We start from the raw sequence: 16,322 nt of genomic DNA on the forward strand, positions 1-16,322 counted from the left end.
GTTCTAGGCTGTATATGAGGACTTGAAATGAAAGCTTTAAACTACCTCTACCAACCAAAATTTAAGAAAGTTATTTGAGATGAGCATTCACCACAGAGTGTGCTTCTGTAGCTTGAAATGGTCACCATGGCTGAGGCTCACTGACCTCGGTGATGTTAGATCAAAGGTACTGATGTTCAAGTTCTGCCACTGCCATGAGATATATTGTGCTTTTACTGTTATATATTGCACAGCACAGCTTTTCTTCTATTGCATTACACAGGTCAAATCCTTGGTTATACCTTTGAGCTTTCTTCACCTCTACAGCACTCAGCACATATCTGCATTCACTGAACCCCATAAAAATCAGTGGGATTTATGGTACTCCAGGCAGAACAGAAAATGGGCATACAATTTAACAAAGACTTAACAGAAATTGATATTCTTTCAAATTCAACAGCATGTTCTGTCACTGAATTGCAAAAGCACTGCTCGGAAAACAAGGGCAAGAGCTCATTTCTGTAAAAGAAAAGTCTATAAACAAAGAGAAGAATGTGGTTTCAGATGAACAATGCTAAAATATATGGAGGTGATTATTTCTAAAAATATCAGAGTACGGAATCTCCACGGAACTGGTGGAGTACAGCTGGAGATGTCGGTGATAGGCTAGGAGCTGTATAAGCAACCTCCTTTCCCCAGCTCTACTCATAAATATCAGCTTTCAGTCCTTATGAAAGTTTTAAGCCTTAAAGACAAAAATGAGATTAGCAGGAAAAGCTTCAACAGGCAGTTCCTCACTCTCCTTTTGGTTCCCTGTAAGAAATTTTACCAAAGTGTCATTTACAAGCAGCTGTCTCCAACAGAGTAGCTGAAGAGCAGGTTTGAAGTTCTTTATTTACTGTTAAGTCTTTATAAATAATTGGTATTAGAATTATTTTGATTGCCCTTTACTCTAAAATTTTCCCAGATCTCCATCATGATAACTGATATATTGTGAAGCTGACAAAAAAAATTTCTTTTTTAGCTCCCTATGGAGAGATAGGGTGGGCAAACAGGCAGAAGGGATAGGGACAAGCAGCTACACTTCAAGGCTTGGATTGCAATCAACAACTGAGATGAGAGTGAGGCTGAACGACTCTGAAGCAGTGAAAGGCTGGAGGAAGCACTGGGCTCTTCTACCAGTCCCTGCCCTTAGGAGAACTGAAAAAGTCCAGTCTGGGGTCCTGGAAGCATGGGACCAGCTAGGGCACATCATGCCTCCAGGCTGCATATCCCTCCTCTCCTGTGCCAGCTCTGGTAGCACAGGACAGGCACGGATAGGCACTGGGAACAACAACTGGCAGACAGGCTTTGATTTTCTGCAGAGTAACATGAGACGATGCAATCTTATCCCCAGTAAAGTCAGAAAAAGCTGTAACTTGTTAGCTCTGGGACAAGTGGAGCTTTGCATGTAAGAACATTGCATTTAGACAAGTGCTAGCCTTTTTAACATCATAGCCCTTCCACTCCTTGCACATTCCTTGCACAAGAGGTTTATTAATAATATTAGGGTGATACACATGAAAGAGAATCATTCACCGTGCCAGAAGATGACTCCTATGAAACAAAAAACTCACACAGCTTGGCCTTTGCTTAGTACCTCTGTATCCCACTGAAACCAAGTGGCTTCTTGATTAGCTCACCTCTTTCTAAAGCCAAACCAGACAACCAGTTACAAAACATATACAAACCATGGGCTTGTAACCCTTGTGCCCAGCATTAAGATACAAACTGGATTCATGACACAACTGGCTGTCAGTCCCATACTGTTTTCACCAACATTTGGCAAAATCAGAACTAAATGCATGAGTTCACTGAAGATGCATTGTGTGTATGTACTGTTATGTACTTGCAGCTGTACCTTAAGATGAAGTAGATGCTTAAAATAAGGGAAAAACAATGCACTGTTGTTTGCTTTTCTTAATAAGATTTGGCAGCCTGTGTATAACAAATTAATATCAACAGACGTTTGCTCCGTGGGTCACAGGATTAGGGATTACCTAAATTCTCTTTCAATCACCAATTTTTGTCAGTATTACTTTGTTACCATTGAATGAGGAATGTTCAACTACTCATATTCCTGTCAAGGATTTTCAGACTTCAAGCTCATGAGGCAACCAAGTGAACTTCTAGCTCACGAGTGTAATAATTTGCTCTGTACATCAGTTCCCCAGCTCTTTCTACAAGCTACCTGCAGTTTTAGCAGGGACCCTTCCCCAACAAGGAGTGTAAAGACAAAAGCTTCTTACACCTAGCACAAAAAAAGGCTTAATTACACATTTGATGGTGCCTGAATATGTTAAGTTTAGGCAGCTAACTACCATCCTCATAATATATACAACCACAGATCATATGTTTTTCCAACAAGCACATAAGGCAGTGGTACACCAACACAATCTGTGGCCATCACTCATCAGCGATGGGATCATGAACAGCTTCTGTAAAACCTGCCATAAACAACAGCTTACACCCCTAGACCTGGTTGTACTCTCAGATATAATAAGACAGGCAGAAGTTGCTGAAGCGGAATCAAAAATCTGAAGTACCGTTGAAGCATTGCAGGTGGCTAATTATACATGTAGTTGGTTTTGGGAAAATTCAGGACAGACAGGCTGGCGTTCAAATTTACACATTCCAAGAGCTGGAATTAGGATTGCAGCCTAGTATTTTGCTTCTCATGCCCAGGGTCAAAACTAGTGCAAAATCATTGCAGTTCAGTGTCAAATATATTAAATCACATAAAAGTAAAATAGGAAGGAATAAGACACTTTCAATCAAGATCTTTTCCCTCTTCTAAAATGTAAAACTCTTCTCACTCTACTCTCTTGCTCCTTTCATGCCTTCATTTCCTGGCTGCTAGCTAAACTGATGGGCAGATCTTTTGCCTCTGAAGTTCAGGTGTCTCACCCAGCAGGTAACTGTGGAGCATGTAAGAACTCTTCTCCTCCCACTCAGAGCTGAGTTTCAACAACGTCTCTTAACTTCTATGTCTGCTTGACTTCAGTGCAGAAAGGTGTTCCAGCAGTCCCTTCCACAAAAGGAAATATGTAGGAAGGAACTCACAAGAGCAGTGGGGAGAACTTTCAAGCTTGGCAACAAGTTCCTCCTGATTCCAGGTGTGAAAAGCACACTTTTGAATGGTGAACAGCTTGTTCATCTTGCATTTGCTGCTGTTCTGTAACAAGCACATATTGGTCATGCAGACCTGGCTCTGTCTAGGATTTAGAAGCCCTTCAGGTTTTGAAAGCTCTCCTAGAGCCCTGAAAGCAGGAGATTTGGAGCTATTTAAGCTTGGCTGCTTCTTTGCTGTAGCCTATTCTGTTGCAGTCTGCTCATGGTCAGCCTCCTATCCCTGATGCACTGAGCACAGCTTGGGAGAACTGCAGAAAAACACTGGTATCAAAAATAAGGTTATTTTAGTCTGCTGAGAAACCTGACTGTATCAGGGAATTCATCAAAGCAGCTCAGCACCTGAAGTCCTTCATCAGACTGGTACAGACTCATCAAGTTCATCTGAGTTTCTCAGCTTCACTCTCTTTTTCCACTAAAATTCACCAGCATCTACAAAGCATCATCCACCACAAAGACTGGCAGTCAGCCACCAGGGCTTTGATGTCTCTTTGGAGTGTTACTCCTGGGAAATACCTTCCTCTCTTGGACTGGGACCACTGAAAACGGTGATGTGATGGCCTCTGTTAGGAATCTCTACCTGAGAATGGGGACTGTGTGCAGCATGCTACTGCTTTATTTTTCCCACGTGTTAGCGCGCATCTCCCCCCATGCTTTGTGGTCCTTTACAGAAAGGAAGATCTACAAAGATCCTGAATCCAGGAGAAGGAAAACAATGAAAATAAAGTGCTGTAAAATGAAAGTCATTCTCATGATAATACAGGATAATGCTAATGTCTAATTTAAACTCCTACCAACCTCCACTGTCAGCAAATATTCCTTCTTGGATACAGTCTTCCATCTAGCATCACTAAGATTTGCAACAAAATACTTTGTCATGTGGCAAACCCTTTCATGGCATTTCAGGGAGTTCTGCTGTAATTTTTTAGATGTGTGAGAAGCAATCATAGATCCCCACTCCACAGTGACAATGAAGTAACTATGAGGATGAATTCTAACTTGGTTTCAAGCAATGTTGTTGTTAGTTGGTTGGACAGGTCTGCAGGCAGTGGTACCTGACACACAAAAGTAAAATCACCTATTTAAGCTTTACATTGGCTCATGTAGGTGCAGAAAAAAAAAAAATCTGATCTAGAGAGCCAGTCTCTCAGTGAACATTCAGTCCTCAAACTCTCTGCCATAGCTGCCAATAAGTACTTCAGCCCCTGCCAACTGTAGCCATAGTTATGTGATTTGGACAGAAATTTCTCCACTAGAATCTGGATAAAGCCCAGTAACTCATTTCACACTGGCCCATAGCCATTGAATGGTAATGACTTTTGGGCATTGCTCCGATTCAACAAGTCTGGTAATGTAGGAGGTGAAAAGCTCTTTATTCTGTTTCTCTGTATTCTGTGGTTTGAATTTTAAGCCATCCTGTTCTCAGAGGATGAAGAATTAGCAATAGTTATCTTAACAGATTGATTTCTGTGCCACAGCTGTGAGATTTATGTGCTGTCTATGCAGTGAAAAAGGCAAATCTCTCATAACCTTGCAGGGGTTTGTGAGGAGTAGAAGTCAGACTCCCCAAATGGATGCTAAGGACAAAAAAAAAGTATCAGAGTTTTGTGCCTCTTTCTACAGGGTATTTAAAGCCTCATAATGGTTCAATACCATCCATTCACATTTTACCAGTCTAATAACAACATCTGGCCACAGTACCCTCTGACAGGGAGCAAAGCTTACTGCTTCAGAGAAGGCACACACCTAAGAAGCTCTACACGTCATGGAATAACTGTTTCAACTGCTCCTTTGGACTGGAAATTAAGGATATTCATTACAAAAATGTCTGAGCAGTAATTGAAAACAAACTAAAACCATGCAAACCTGAAAAGAAAGTCAGTCAACTTGATAAAATAGTTAAGATGGAAATTTTAAATCACAAGATGACTTTATCTATGCCCTGCACTAATCTACATAGTGTGCTTCTCCTCAACTCAGACTTTTATTAAAATACAAAACTATCTTGCAACACCCTACTAGTTTCCTATGCCATATCATAAACCACAGCCTGATGACTTCCCACCAAGCCAGGGTTATAGCATCATACAACATGATTGTTCTAGGAGAAAGGGAAGTAAGTAACTGCTAACTTGCTGCACTTTACAGTTACCAGATAAAAGAATTTCCATGGGATATTTTTTGGCAAATAGTCAGCAATGAAAACACAGTACAGTTAAAAGACTTGAAATAAATTACACCTCTTAACTCAACCTGGTCTACTGTGTAAAATAGTCAAGAGGTAACAGTAAAACACTTTTTTATTGGTGATAATTATGTAAGAGAAAAGGAAAACTGGATCATGACAGTTTCCCTTTGCTGGATATTCAAGGCTACCATAAAACTCAAGGAAACCTCAGATGCTGAGACCCTCATATTTTTGATCCAAAACCACAGTAAACAACATTGGGCATTAATACACCAGAAAAAATGAAAACCAGCGTGCTTTGCTTTTCAGTGCGTGACTATATAGCACTAGTGAGCCCAAACTGAGATTGGTATCAACCTGTGTTTGAAAATAGTTGCACCTTGATATACATCCAGTGTAATAAACTGACAGTACAAAAAAATGGAACTCTGTAGGGCTTAGGTATGATTTGCCCTACATTTCCCACCCATGCTGGATTTCCTGTACAACAAAACACAGAGAACCTACAAGCTGCTCCTTCTCATCTGTCTGTTTCAAAATCTGGGGTGGTTTTGTTTCTATTCATAATGCAAATAAGGTTTAAAATAAAATGTATTTCTAAACCACCTGTCAAGGCAGTTTTCTTAAAAATTGTTCCTGTCCATATCCATAGACTTGCCACTGAGTGCCAATATAGCTACAAGTATCAAGCACCACTTTAAACAATGTCCTTCTTCTTCAGAATTATTAGCTAAAAAGTTTAGCATGTAGTGTAACAAACTGTGACAAAGCCACTGAGAACAGACCCTCCACACTAATACCAATTCCATATTGCTCACAACTTACAAACACAATGGCTTCTTTGGTAACACAGCCCATGGAAAATGCACATGAAATTTGCCATTTTCCTCTCATTTCCGATGCCCACAGTTAATGTTTGACATATTTTTCATATGGAAGAAAACGGGAACTGGTTGGCAAAGAAAGACAACTTCAAAATTTCCAAAGGTAAGTGCACACAAAGTGTTTTATCCCGTCAGCTTGGACTCAGTAAAGTCTATTCCGATCTGCTGTAATTCCCCATTAATAAATACTCCCAAGCTGCGTCAAACACCTTGCCTAATTCTACAGTCCTTTAGTTCAATGTGTAAATGCTCCATGACAAAATTAAAGCTTTTAAAATGTAAGCTAGTCTTTAATATTTGCAAAGACGAACAAGCAGGTGGTTCACATAATTCTCATTAAGATACCACCACAATTTTTAATCCCTTTTCAAGAGCTCTATTTTATACAGCAAAGGTAAATGTGTTGGAGCTATCAATCTCGAACAATTAAATGCAAATACTTCATAATTACTAAGGTGAGATCCAAAGTCCAATGTGAGAATGACTGATTCTTCTGGACACAGAGAAAACAGAGATATTGAAGGCCGCCTTTGCATCTGTCTTCAATGTCAACACCATCCCCCAGGAATCTCTGACCCAGAAAGAATGCTTTAAGGAGGACATTCCCCTTGTCAAGGAGGGTTGGATTAGAGAACACTTAGACAAATTTGATATCCCCAAGTCCACAGGCCCCAACCAGATGCACCTATGAGTGGTGAGAGAACTGGCACACACCAGAATGGGTTTATCCATGATCATCTTTGAAAGGTTGTGGCAATCCACAGAGGTGCATGAGAACTGGAAGAAAGCAGACATCACCCCAGTTCTCAAAGAGGGTGGGTGGGAGCCAGGGACCTACTGGCTGATCAGCCTGACTTTAACGCCTGAGATCACCTCACTTGAGCTTGGCCCTGTGTGGGCCATTCACTCAAGAGTTGGGCTTGTTGATCCTTGAGGATCCCTTCCAAGTCACAATATTCTGTGAAAGGAGAATGATGGAGCACCTCATTCTGGAGGCCACCTCTGTCAAAATGAATGGCAAAAAAGTGATCAGGAGTAGTCGACACAGAATCACGAAGGTTAAATTATGCTCAAAACAGAGGATAGAAATTAGGGCACAAATATGTTAGAAAAGGCAATTTGGATACTAACAAACAGCAGTCTGTGTCACACTCTACATTTAAAAAAAATTTTAAAAATATAGGAAGATCATTGTTAACATCCTACAGTAGCTATTTCTGTTTCTAAGCTGAAAATCACCACATATACTTGCAGTTCCAAGCAGCAAACACCAAATGTGATCATTAGATTATGCAAATATCACAAGTGATCTTGAAAACTCTACTGAACAGCAGCAACAGGGGAAAGAATACCCAGATGGGAAGCAATGCAATGTGATACCATTGCTACTAATCCGTGCTTTGCTATCTGATCTTCAGGAAAGCAGCAAAGATTGCACAGGGCAAGCTTCAGATTTTTACCTATCATCATTTCAGATGAGATTGAGATTGAGGCATTCAGACAATGGAATTTAAAAGAAACAGCAAAAGGCAGGTTTGACCTCATGGCTCTCTTAGATACGTTTAATAAATCACTGTCACTTCTGTCGCCTTTCCAAAAGAGAAGAAACACAAGAGCACCATGTGACAAAAATAGTGCCTGGAAGATAAAAATACCAGATAGCCATTCTCACCTCAGGATCAAAGACTGCACCTGGATACTAAAATATAATTAGCATGTGCACATGCCATGCTTGCAGAAACCAGTGCCAATACTATTCAGAGGTGCCAGTGCCCTTCTGACTGACTGGGCTTGCCTGTTTAGGAGTAAATGTGACATAACCCCAGCTCAGCCTAAAGAGCAACCTTCATAAGTTAGCAACTCAGTTTTCTAATTTCTGCTGCATTGGTGTCATTCTCTTTTTACCTTCCTGTAAGAATGAATTAGACACTGTAGATATTAATAAAGCCAAAACTGTAATATAGCTGTTATGGTATAAGCATGGTATATTTTTAATGGTTTTTGTTGGGGTTTTTTTGTTTTGTTTTTTTTTTTCCAAATTCTGTGGCCATATATATATGGCTTCCTTTAAACTCGGTTTATTGATTAACTTATCATGCTTCCCAAATCATGGGGATGATGATGCTTCCTACCAATTCCCCTTCCAACTTTTCCTCAAGTGCCTGTTTATCTTCCAGAAGGACAGATTCTTTGGTGTCTAAAAAAATAACCAGTATTTTGATAATTTTTCATGGATTAATGCCATTTGCTTCCCAAAATCCTACTTGTTTATGACACTCTCAGCAACTAACTGTTGCTGAATGAAGTGCTCAAGAACCTCCAAGAACTTTTCTGCCTGGAGGCCAATGCCACCCTGACAGGTCACCAGGCCAAGCAGAGTTTTAAGCAACTGAACAAGTGACAATACAAATTTCTGCCCTGCCAAGCTGCCAAGGCAGGGACTGCATTGAACTGACAGTGCTGCTACTGTTGGCCTTGCCCCACACACTGCGCAGGCATTTGAACTGCATGTGTGGAAACCACAGTGATGAAGAAGATCTTTGTGTTCATGAATGAGGGCTGAGGCACAAACCTTATCTTCTGCAAACACCTTCGAATGCAACAGAAAGTGTCATTGACTTACTCCCTTTGACAGAAAACAAACAAATCCATTTAGAGGGGGAGGAAAGCACCTCTGCTGCAAACCAAAATTAATTGCATGTGTGGAACAACAATAATGAATTTTGACCGTAGACATAAGCGCTGCGGTTTTCCAGAAGTGTTTGAGCAGCCTATAAGCATTTCCCTCTCTGAATGCTCCAGAGCTCATGTCTGGGCAGGAAGGGGGGTGTGTGCCACCCATGCCAGTAACACTGCCACCAACCCATCAACCAGTGCCCACCAACAGGCTTCCATGCTCATCCACCCACTCGGGCCTCTGCAAGAGGAGGAACCAGCCCTCAGCCCCACTGTGTTTGCTTGGTTTGTTTTTCTCACAATGTCATACAGATGTATCTTCACAACTACACTTCATACACAAACTCAGAACCAAAGAAATGTGCACCCTTGGAGAGCTTTTCCCATGTGCTTTTCTCCTTGATCAGAAGTTTTCAAGAGGTGCATGACCACCTTTTGTTTCATCCTCTACAATCCTCATCAAATGTAGAGTTTTTTTCAGTATTCAGCCAGATATGAACAGCAATGAGCACGAGAAAAAGCATATTTGCTTTTATTGTTTGGCTGTTTTTCCAATTAACTAGTATTTCAAATGTATAGAACAGATGCATCATTTTAATAAGCATTACTGACATACACAAGCACTATGCATCAGAAAAGTTAGATAGAAGCGTAACTATCATTAAGGTTAAAACCAGTCCTAACACTGAAATTCATGCCCACAATGCAAACCTGGGACCAAAATTACCCTATTACTGCCAAAATATCTATTTTTACATTAATTTTAAATCCAAAGGTTAATATAAAGGAGAAAAAGTGAAATATCATTTTAAGATCAGGCTGATTTCCAAGTACTAGTTCTCCTGAAAATCTCTTCCTCAATCCTCACCAAAAAGTAAAACCGGAAATCTTTTGTTTTATCTGCAGTATTTTCTCTGTAAATCTACACCTTTCTCCTTAAATCTAAACCCAAATGCACCTCAAAGCTTGCATTGGCCTCCCAACACTGTACAAACTGAGCCCCAGTCCAAGTGAATGAATAGGAAATCTGCAGAGTGAGAGTGTGTGTGTCCCTGCAGGACCCAAAGCTGCAAACACAAGACCCTGTGCACCACAAGCAGCTGGCTCCCCGCTGCCTCACATCTTGCCAGCACATCAGCAACACCACTTTTTCTTCAGCCTCTCTAAGAACCCACTGAACTTCACCTGTTTACTTTTTTTTGCCCCCAGTCTCTTAAGTGTTCTGCTCAAACCAGGCTTAAGGAAAAAAAAAAAATTAAAAGAAAATAAAAGAAAGAAAAAATAAGAAAAAGGGAAAGATGGGGGTGGGGGGGAGCACAAATGCTTTGTGAGCTGAAAAGCCAAAGCCTTCCACTTACACGGAGTTTCCGTGCTCACTACATGGCTGCCAGATTCCCCGAGGATGAGAGTCATGTGAGGAAGCAGAGGGTGGCTCTGCTAAGCAAACACAGCACCGTAGGCCAGGCTAATCCTGCACCTGTGGCATGTTATTCAGCAGTAAAGAAATGTAGTCCAGACTGCCTCTGCTTAATACGGCTCAGCTGTTTCCCTCTGTGCTCGCTTTGATTGTAAGCTGGCAAACAATTATTATTTCAGCCAGGCGCAAAGGAGCATGCAGGCTACACGGGATGTGACAGTAAAAAGGTGAAAGAAAAAGAAAATCCTGGAATTACAAATAAAACAAAGATCCTGAGCAATGCAGAATTTCTAACTCTTTCCAGATGGTTGGCAACGCCTTCCAAGGTCAGTATATAAAATGCACACTGAAGTTGGAGCCTTCTGCTCCTCACCTCTCTTTAAAGTGTGACTACTTGTGATACAGGATACAATACAATGGCCTGGCCCTCATTTACCCAATTCAATAAGTGTTTGCCGATGAGAGCAATCACAAGAAGGTTTCAATGGGGTTTTAGGCTTCTTATGGTACAGAAAAATGCCATCTGAGAATAGACTATTAAAAGAAATGGCATGCAACCAGCAATTTGGGATTTTTTTTTTTCTGAGAAAGAGCCAGCAAAGAGGTTGTGAAGTTGCTACTAGGATACATAGGCTTTATCACAGCACACCACAAAGAAACACAGGAAACCCCACAAAAGCAAAACCACAAAAAAAAAAACTAAACCAAAAAACCCCCAAAACTACACCCAAACAAACAAAAATAAACAGAAAAAAAACCAAACCCAAAACCAACCAACCAAACAAAAAAGGACAGGAAACTTGATAAACTGCATCAAACAGCATCAAAATTTGCTCCCATAATGGAAAAGCAGCAAGAATTTCATTTCAAGATAGAGTACATAACCATTGAGAGCATTTTATGAACCTGATATTTACTCTGCAAGTTGACTGACCACTGTTAAAAATTCCCTGTAATTGTGATCCACATGTATTTATATAAAACAAACCAATATAATTTCCAAACAAAACCACGCAGATTAGATTATTATTTCAGATATTTGAAATAATTTAGTTACCTTAATCTGGTAATCAGGATTTATTCCAGATAATATGGTTGTAATATACCACACCTCCTTCATATAACATCTATCATTTCTGTGGTAGGATGTGGTAGGATGTAACTGTGTAACAGAGGATATATGTATGTAACATGTATATATGTAAGAGAGCATTACTGGTGACCAACAGGTGCTGTTACTAATGTTTCTCTCTGATTTTAAGCTATAAGCATCAGACATTGCAGTCACAACACACAGCATTTACACTGAAATGCTCTTCTCTACAGAATGATACTTCAGTTTCTGCTCCATCATTCCCTAATCAAACTGCACGTTTGGAAACTGGTGATGAAACAAAGAGATATCTGCATACTCAGAACTACATATCAGATTTCTTGGTGGAAGGTTTATTGCAGCTGCTGTTTATCAATGGGATTATTTCCAAAGAAATAGGAGCTTTATTCCTATGAGAAAATGCTCATAACTGATCTGGAAACTATATGAACTTTCAACTGGTTTCTTACAGAAGAGCTAACTCTTCAAGATGCTGACTGAAACAAGTAGGATATCTAGATATTTGATTAGATCACAGACCAAAAAGTAAGAAACAAGACTTTATACAACATAACATCAAAATAAAAAAGCTGCCTCCAATTTCCTTTTTCAAAAAATCTGCTTTTTTTTTTTTTTTTTAAATATTTAATTCCTTTATCAGAGCCTTACATTCTTTTTCAAAGTTACTTGATACTAGCAGAGGCAATGGCTAAATTTTTCCTTCTCCATACTCTGGTCTGTTCCTGATTCATCTCTAGTTTAGAGAACTTCCTGTAACTCTATCAAGACCACATGTACCAAGTGAAAGATGGATGGTGCCTAAATTTCTGCCAACACAATGCTGAATCATGGTCCTGCTAGAAACTGCCTGGTCCTCCTGGCAGCAATCATATTCTTCTCTTTAACCCTCTGAGGGCATCCTACTCATTCTGCCTTGTGTCTCCTGGAGCTCATTCATGGCAATGTCCAACAAAATCATCTTCAGATGTGTAAGCAGTGTTTTGAATTTGCTTTCTTTGTACATTGTGGCCTTTGCAGTGCATGTGGTGTTACCCAGACTGTGCTCTGTACCAGCCTGCTGTTCTGCCAACCCAAAGCTCAAAACTTACTTCTAAGGTAATGTGAAAACTCAGAGAAACAATGAAAAGCATGGAACCTGGAGCATAAACAAGACTGATATAAGTGTCTTTAAGTACGAACAGCTTTCATATACAGTTCTTTTTACAACCAGTCACACACCTAAATGTTTACATTTAATTAACTCTCCAAACAGTGGCCTAGATGGCTGTGGAGACATAGGAATTAGGGACATAGACTGTTTTGTATATCGCTGGCTGAACTTCACCTAAACCCAGCAAAAGCTTCCTGCTAGATTGCCTGTTTGAAATGATAACACTGTGGTGGCTGAAATACTTCAAGGGTGATATCCACCTCACAACACTTATATCTGCCATTTCCAACAAGTACTCTTCTTCCAAGTTAAAAAACTCAGAAAAGAGCCATATTGAGAAGCTGACGGAAGGAAGAGGAATACTAACCCTAAGCACTGTGAGACATTGCTACTCCCCATATTATTTAAATGTGATGGATCAGCAAGGAACTTTTGTTCCAAAGGTAATATTAACAGAACATTACTGATGAGTGGTAAATCTCCTTCGTATTTCTTTCTTTTCTCTCTTCCCAGAGCATGCACTTACCCCTACTGCAGAGGAATGCCTACCACTCTCCATTCACAACTAAGCCAAAGGTCAGGAAAATAGAAAAAAATCATCTTTCTTTCATTAACTAATTTAAATGTCATATTAAAAGGCCTAGAACAAAATACAGTAATTGCCAGCTGCCTAATTATTTTCTCATCCTCTTCCAGGCCCCAACACAATGCCTTTGTTAGGCTGCCTGCCAGTGACGTTTGGAACATCAAAATGTACCAAATTATTGCAAAGACTTGGTGTTGTAAAATGTGCTCTGATGGGCAAAACTGAAGCAAATATAAGTGCAATCTCATATTATTCACCTTAAATGACAAGAGAGGTGAGAATACTGTTTGCTGTCAACACCCCCTCAGGTTTGTATCCATATTCCTAGAACAGTTCAGTAATAGGACGTTGGAGGTTAGAGGTGGCCAAGGACAAATTTTGGTCCCAATTAACACTACTGAGGCATGAAAGCCTTGTCTAGCAGGCGCCATCACATACAAACTATCCTCCCACTGCACAGGGCCCTTGCTCTCTGCAGGGTTCAGTGTCTCCTGGCTTGCTCAACAGTGTAAGCATAGAGATCATTAGTTATGACTAGTAGAGTCTAGGAGATAATGTTGACTCTCATTTCAGGAACTATTAAGCTATAAACACTGCGCTGAAAGCCATTTATCTGCATTTTAAGATAAACAGAGAAGCTATTCAATTAAGTAGACTTCAAGAAATAAGCTACAGATGCCAAATCGAACAACTTTTAAACTCCCAAAGACAAAATCCGTGCATTTAATAAGCACAACTTTACACCACAAAATTACTCACACGGAAGTTCATAAGCAGCATAGCTTAACCACCCCACCATGTCTGATAAAAAAAATACAAATCAAAGTGTAACTACAAAACAGTTTAACCCAAGCAATGTAAATTACACACTTACAATTTGCAAGTTGCTACCGCAGCTACCAGTCATGATGTACAAGGTTATGAAGTGGCAATTTTCATACAGCAGTATTTATATTTTATCTCCACATCGCTACAATTTGAAAATGAAATGCTATTCCAGACCTCCACAAATGAGATAAATGCCTAAGCTGTCATGTTCGAATCTGCACTTGCTAAAGGAGAACATTCTTCCTGAGATAAGCAAAAGAGTATGAAATTAATTTCTCAAGTCTTGCCAACTAACCAGATTTTTAAACTGAATATTATTCATCTATTTGGACATATCACTATGAGATCTTTAAGACACTAGCTTAAGAAAAACCCAACAAAACCAACCTCAAACCACTAAAAAGCATCCCTACAAAATAGTTTACAGGATCCTTTAAAAAGATGTAAAATAAAAGGCATTCTAAGATTTAAAAAAAAAAAAAAAAAAAGGATTTTTTTTATTTCCCCCACACACAAAAATTAAAAACCTGATCTTTCCTTGCAATTCCAGATGCCAGAGATTTTCGAGCCAGCTCTGAGGTCAGACAGGGGAACATGCAGGTGCACCAAGCATCGGCAGCTGAAAGCTTGCAAGGTTGTGCCGGAATCTGATCCACCACCCCCCTTCCCACATTCCTGCTGGCATTATAAACGCTCCCTGAAGGAATAATACCCTAATACGGACTAATTTTCCGCATACAGCCCCAGCCTCATTAAGCCTCTTCTTTATCAGCATTGTTCAAGGCAGTTTTTCTGGTAATATTGGGCTCTCCTACACCCACGTAAAGAGAAAAGAAACTCCCTTTATGTTCTCTCCAGTATCATTTCTCCTACTCAGGTCCACTGGCACTACACAATACATTCAATAAAAATATTCAGTTTCATCATATGGTAGTAATGTACTAAAGACTGTGACATGGATTAAGAGAGAGAGAGGAAGAGAGAGTGTGTCTGTTCCAATAAAAGAGGAGATCACTGTCCCAACAGGATTTGATAGATTTCTATGAGTGACTCCTCCTAGCAATCAGGCAAGCCCAAGTGAATGAAGAGGACTATTCCTAAAGCAGGTGTTTTCCAGAACCTGCAATTCTTCATACTTCTTAAATGGCCTTTTACCTTTCCCTACAAAAATCCTTTCGCTTTCAGTGACATCACACAGATGCTGTTAACATGAACAGCCTTTGCAACTACAATAACTAAAAAATTTGAATGTGTCACAAATCACCTAGCTTTATTGAGGAACCAAAAATAGCTAGTCTGCATTCAAGCACCCTAAGAGTGAAGTTATGACATGCTGAAACCAAAAGTGAGTCCTCTTCCCAAAGTGATGACCTGCAGCACCTTATCCCAGATACTCCACAATGCACCTTGCCCATCTGCAAGTCACTGATGTGAATAACTATGGTCTTTTAAAACCATTTCTGTTTTGCAGATGAGCACTTTTATTACCAGACTGACAGAAGGATGCCATCTGCATACATTCCTTCTTCCCTAGCTCCATCCAAATCATCCTGAATGGCCTGAGACTTGAAATACAGCAGAGGATAACACAATACAGAACAAAAATGCAGCCAGAGGATTTCTGCCTATCCTAACCACACAATCTAATAACAATCCCAAAATGATAAAAGCAGTTGTACTGTAAATTGCTAGTTCAGAGGAAAACAGCAGACCAAACAGTGCTGTATTTTCCAGTGATTCTTTTGCCTGCTGTTGAAAGCACAAACAGAAATATGGACAACCAGGAAAAGAAAACGCAGGTAAAAGCACTGGGGGAAGGCAAGCCATGCATCCATGGTCTTTCTACCAGTTTAATTCCATCTAGCTCGGATATTTCAAAAGAAATATAAACAAGCAAACATATTGTTTATATGTTACATATATAAGATACATATTTTCTCTAAATGCAACATGTCTCAATAAATAATTGACCTGTTAGGGCTCTAAACAGAGGAAACAAAGACTTAGTTCCACTGAACAAATCGCTGTGGAAATGAAATAATCAGAAAATTGAAAATAGTGCTACTATTCAGTATGATAATGTCAATACGAGCAATGTAAGTATGAAAGCTGTAAGATTATGAAGCCTCATATCATTTTTCTCACGTGCATAATAAACACAAGGCCATGGTGTAACGTTTTGTTCACACATATTTGATTATAAAATAAGGCACATAATAATTAATTATTATTATTATTAATAAATTATAACAACTAATTATTAATAAAACAGTATTTCCCATATTCTGTTCTTCAAATCACTCTTCTGTCTCATTTTTCCTCAACTTAATTC

At 39.6% G+C, this 16,322-nt stretch overlaps 1 protein-coding gene across 13 annotated transcripts in view; it reads right to left on the reverse strand.

Moving 5' to 3' along the window:
- BMPR1B (bone morphogenetic protein receptor type 1B) overlaps positions 1-16,322 on the reverse strand; it is a 238,069-nt gene that overhangs the window by 33,998 nt on the left and 187,749 nt on the right. Inside the window, exon 1 of one of the 13 annotated variants that reach the window (XM_063423761.1) lies at positions 10,254-10,503. The exons of the other annotated variants lie outside the window; for them this stretch is intronic. Coding sequence (XP_063279831.1) covers positions 10,254-10,308 — 55 coding nt within the window. The 5' untranslated portion in view covers positions 10,309-10,503. Of the gene's footprint in view, positions 1-10,253; positions 10,504-16,322 lie in introns of those variants that run through there. 13 annotated transcript variants of the gene reach the window in all.

Source organism: Prinia subflava, chromosome Z (genome assembly GCF_021018805.1).
Source record: "Prinia subflava isolate CZ2003 ecotype Zambia chromosome Z, Cam_Psub_1.2, whole genome shotgun sequence".
In the NCBI taxonomy this organism is placed as follows: Eukaryota; Metazoa; Chordata; class Aves; order Passeriformes; family Cisticolidae; genus Prinia; species Prinia subflava.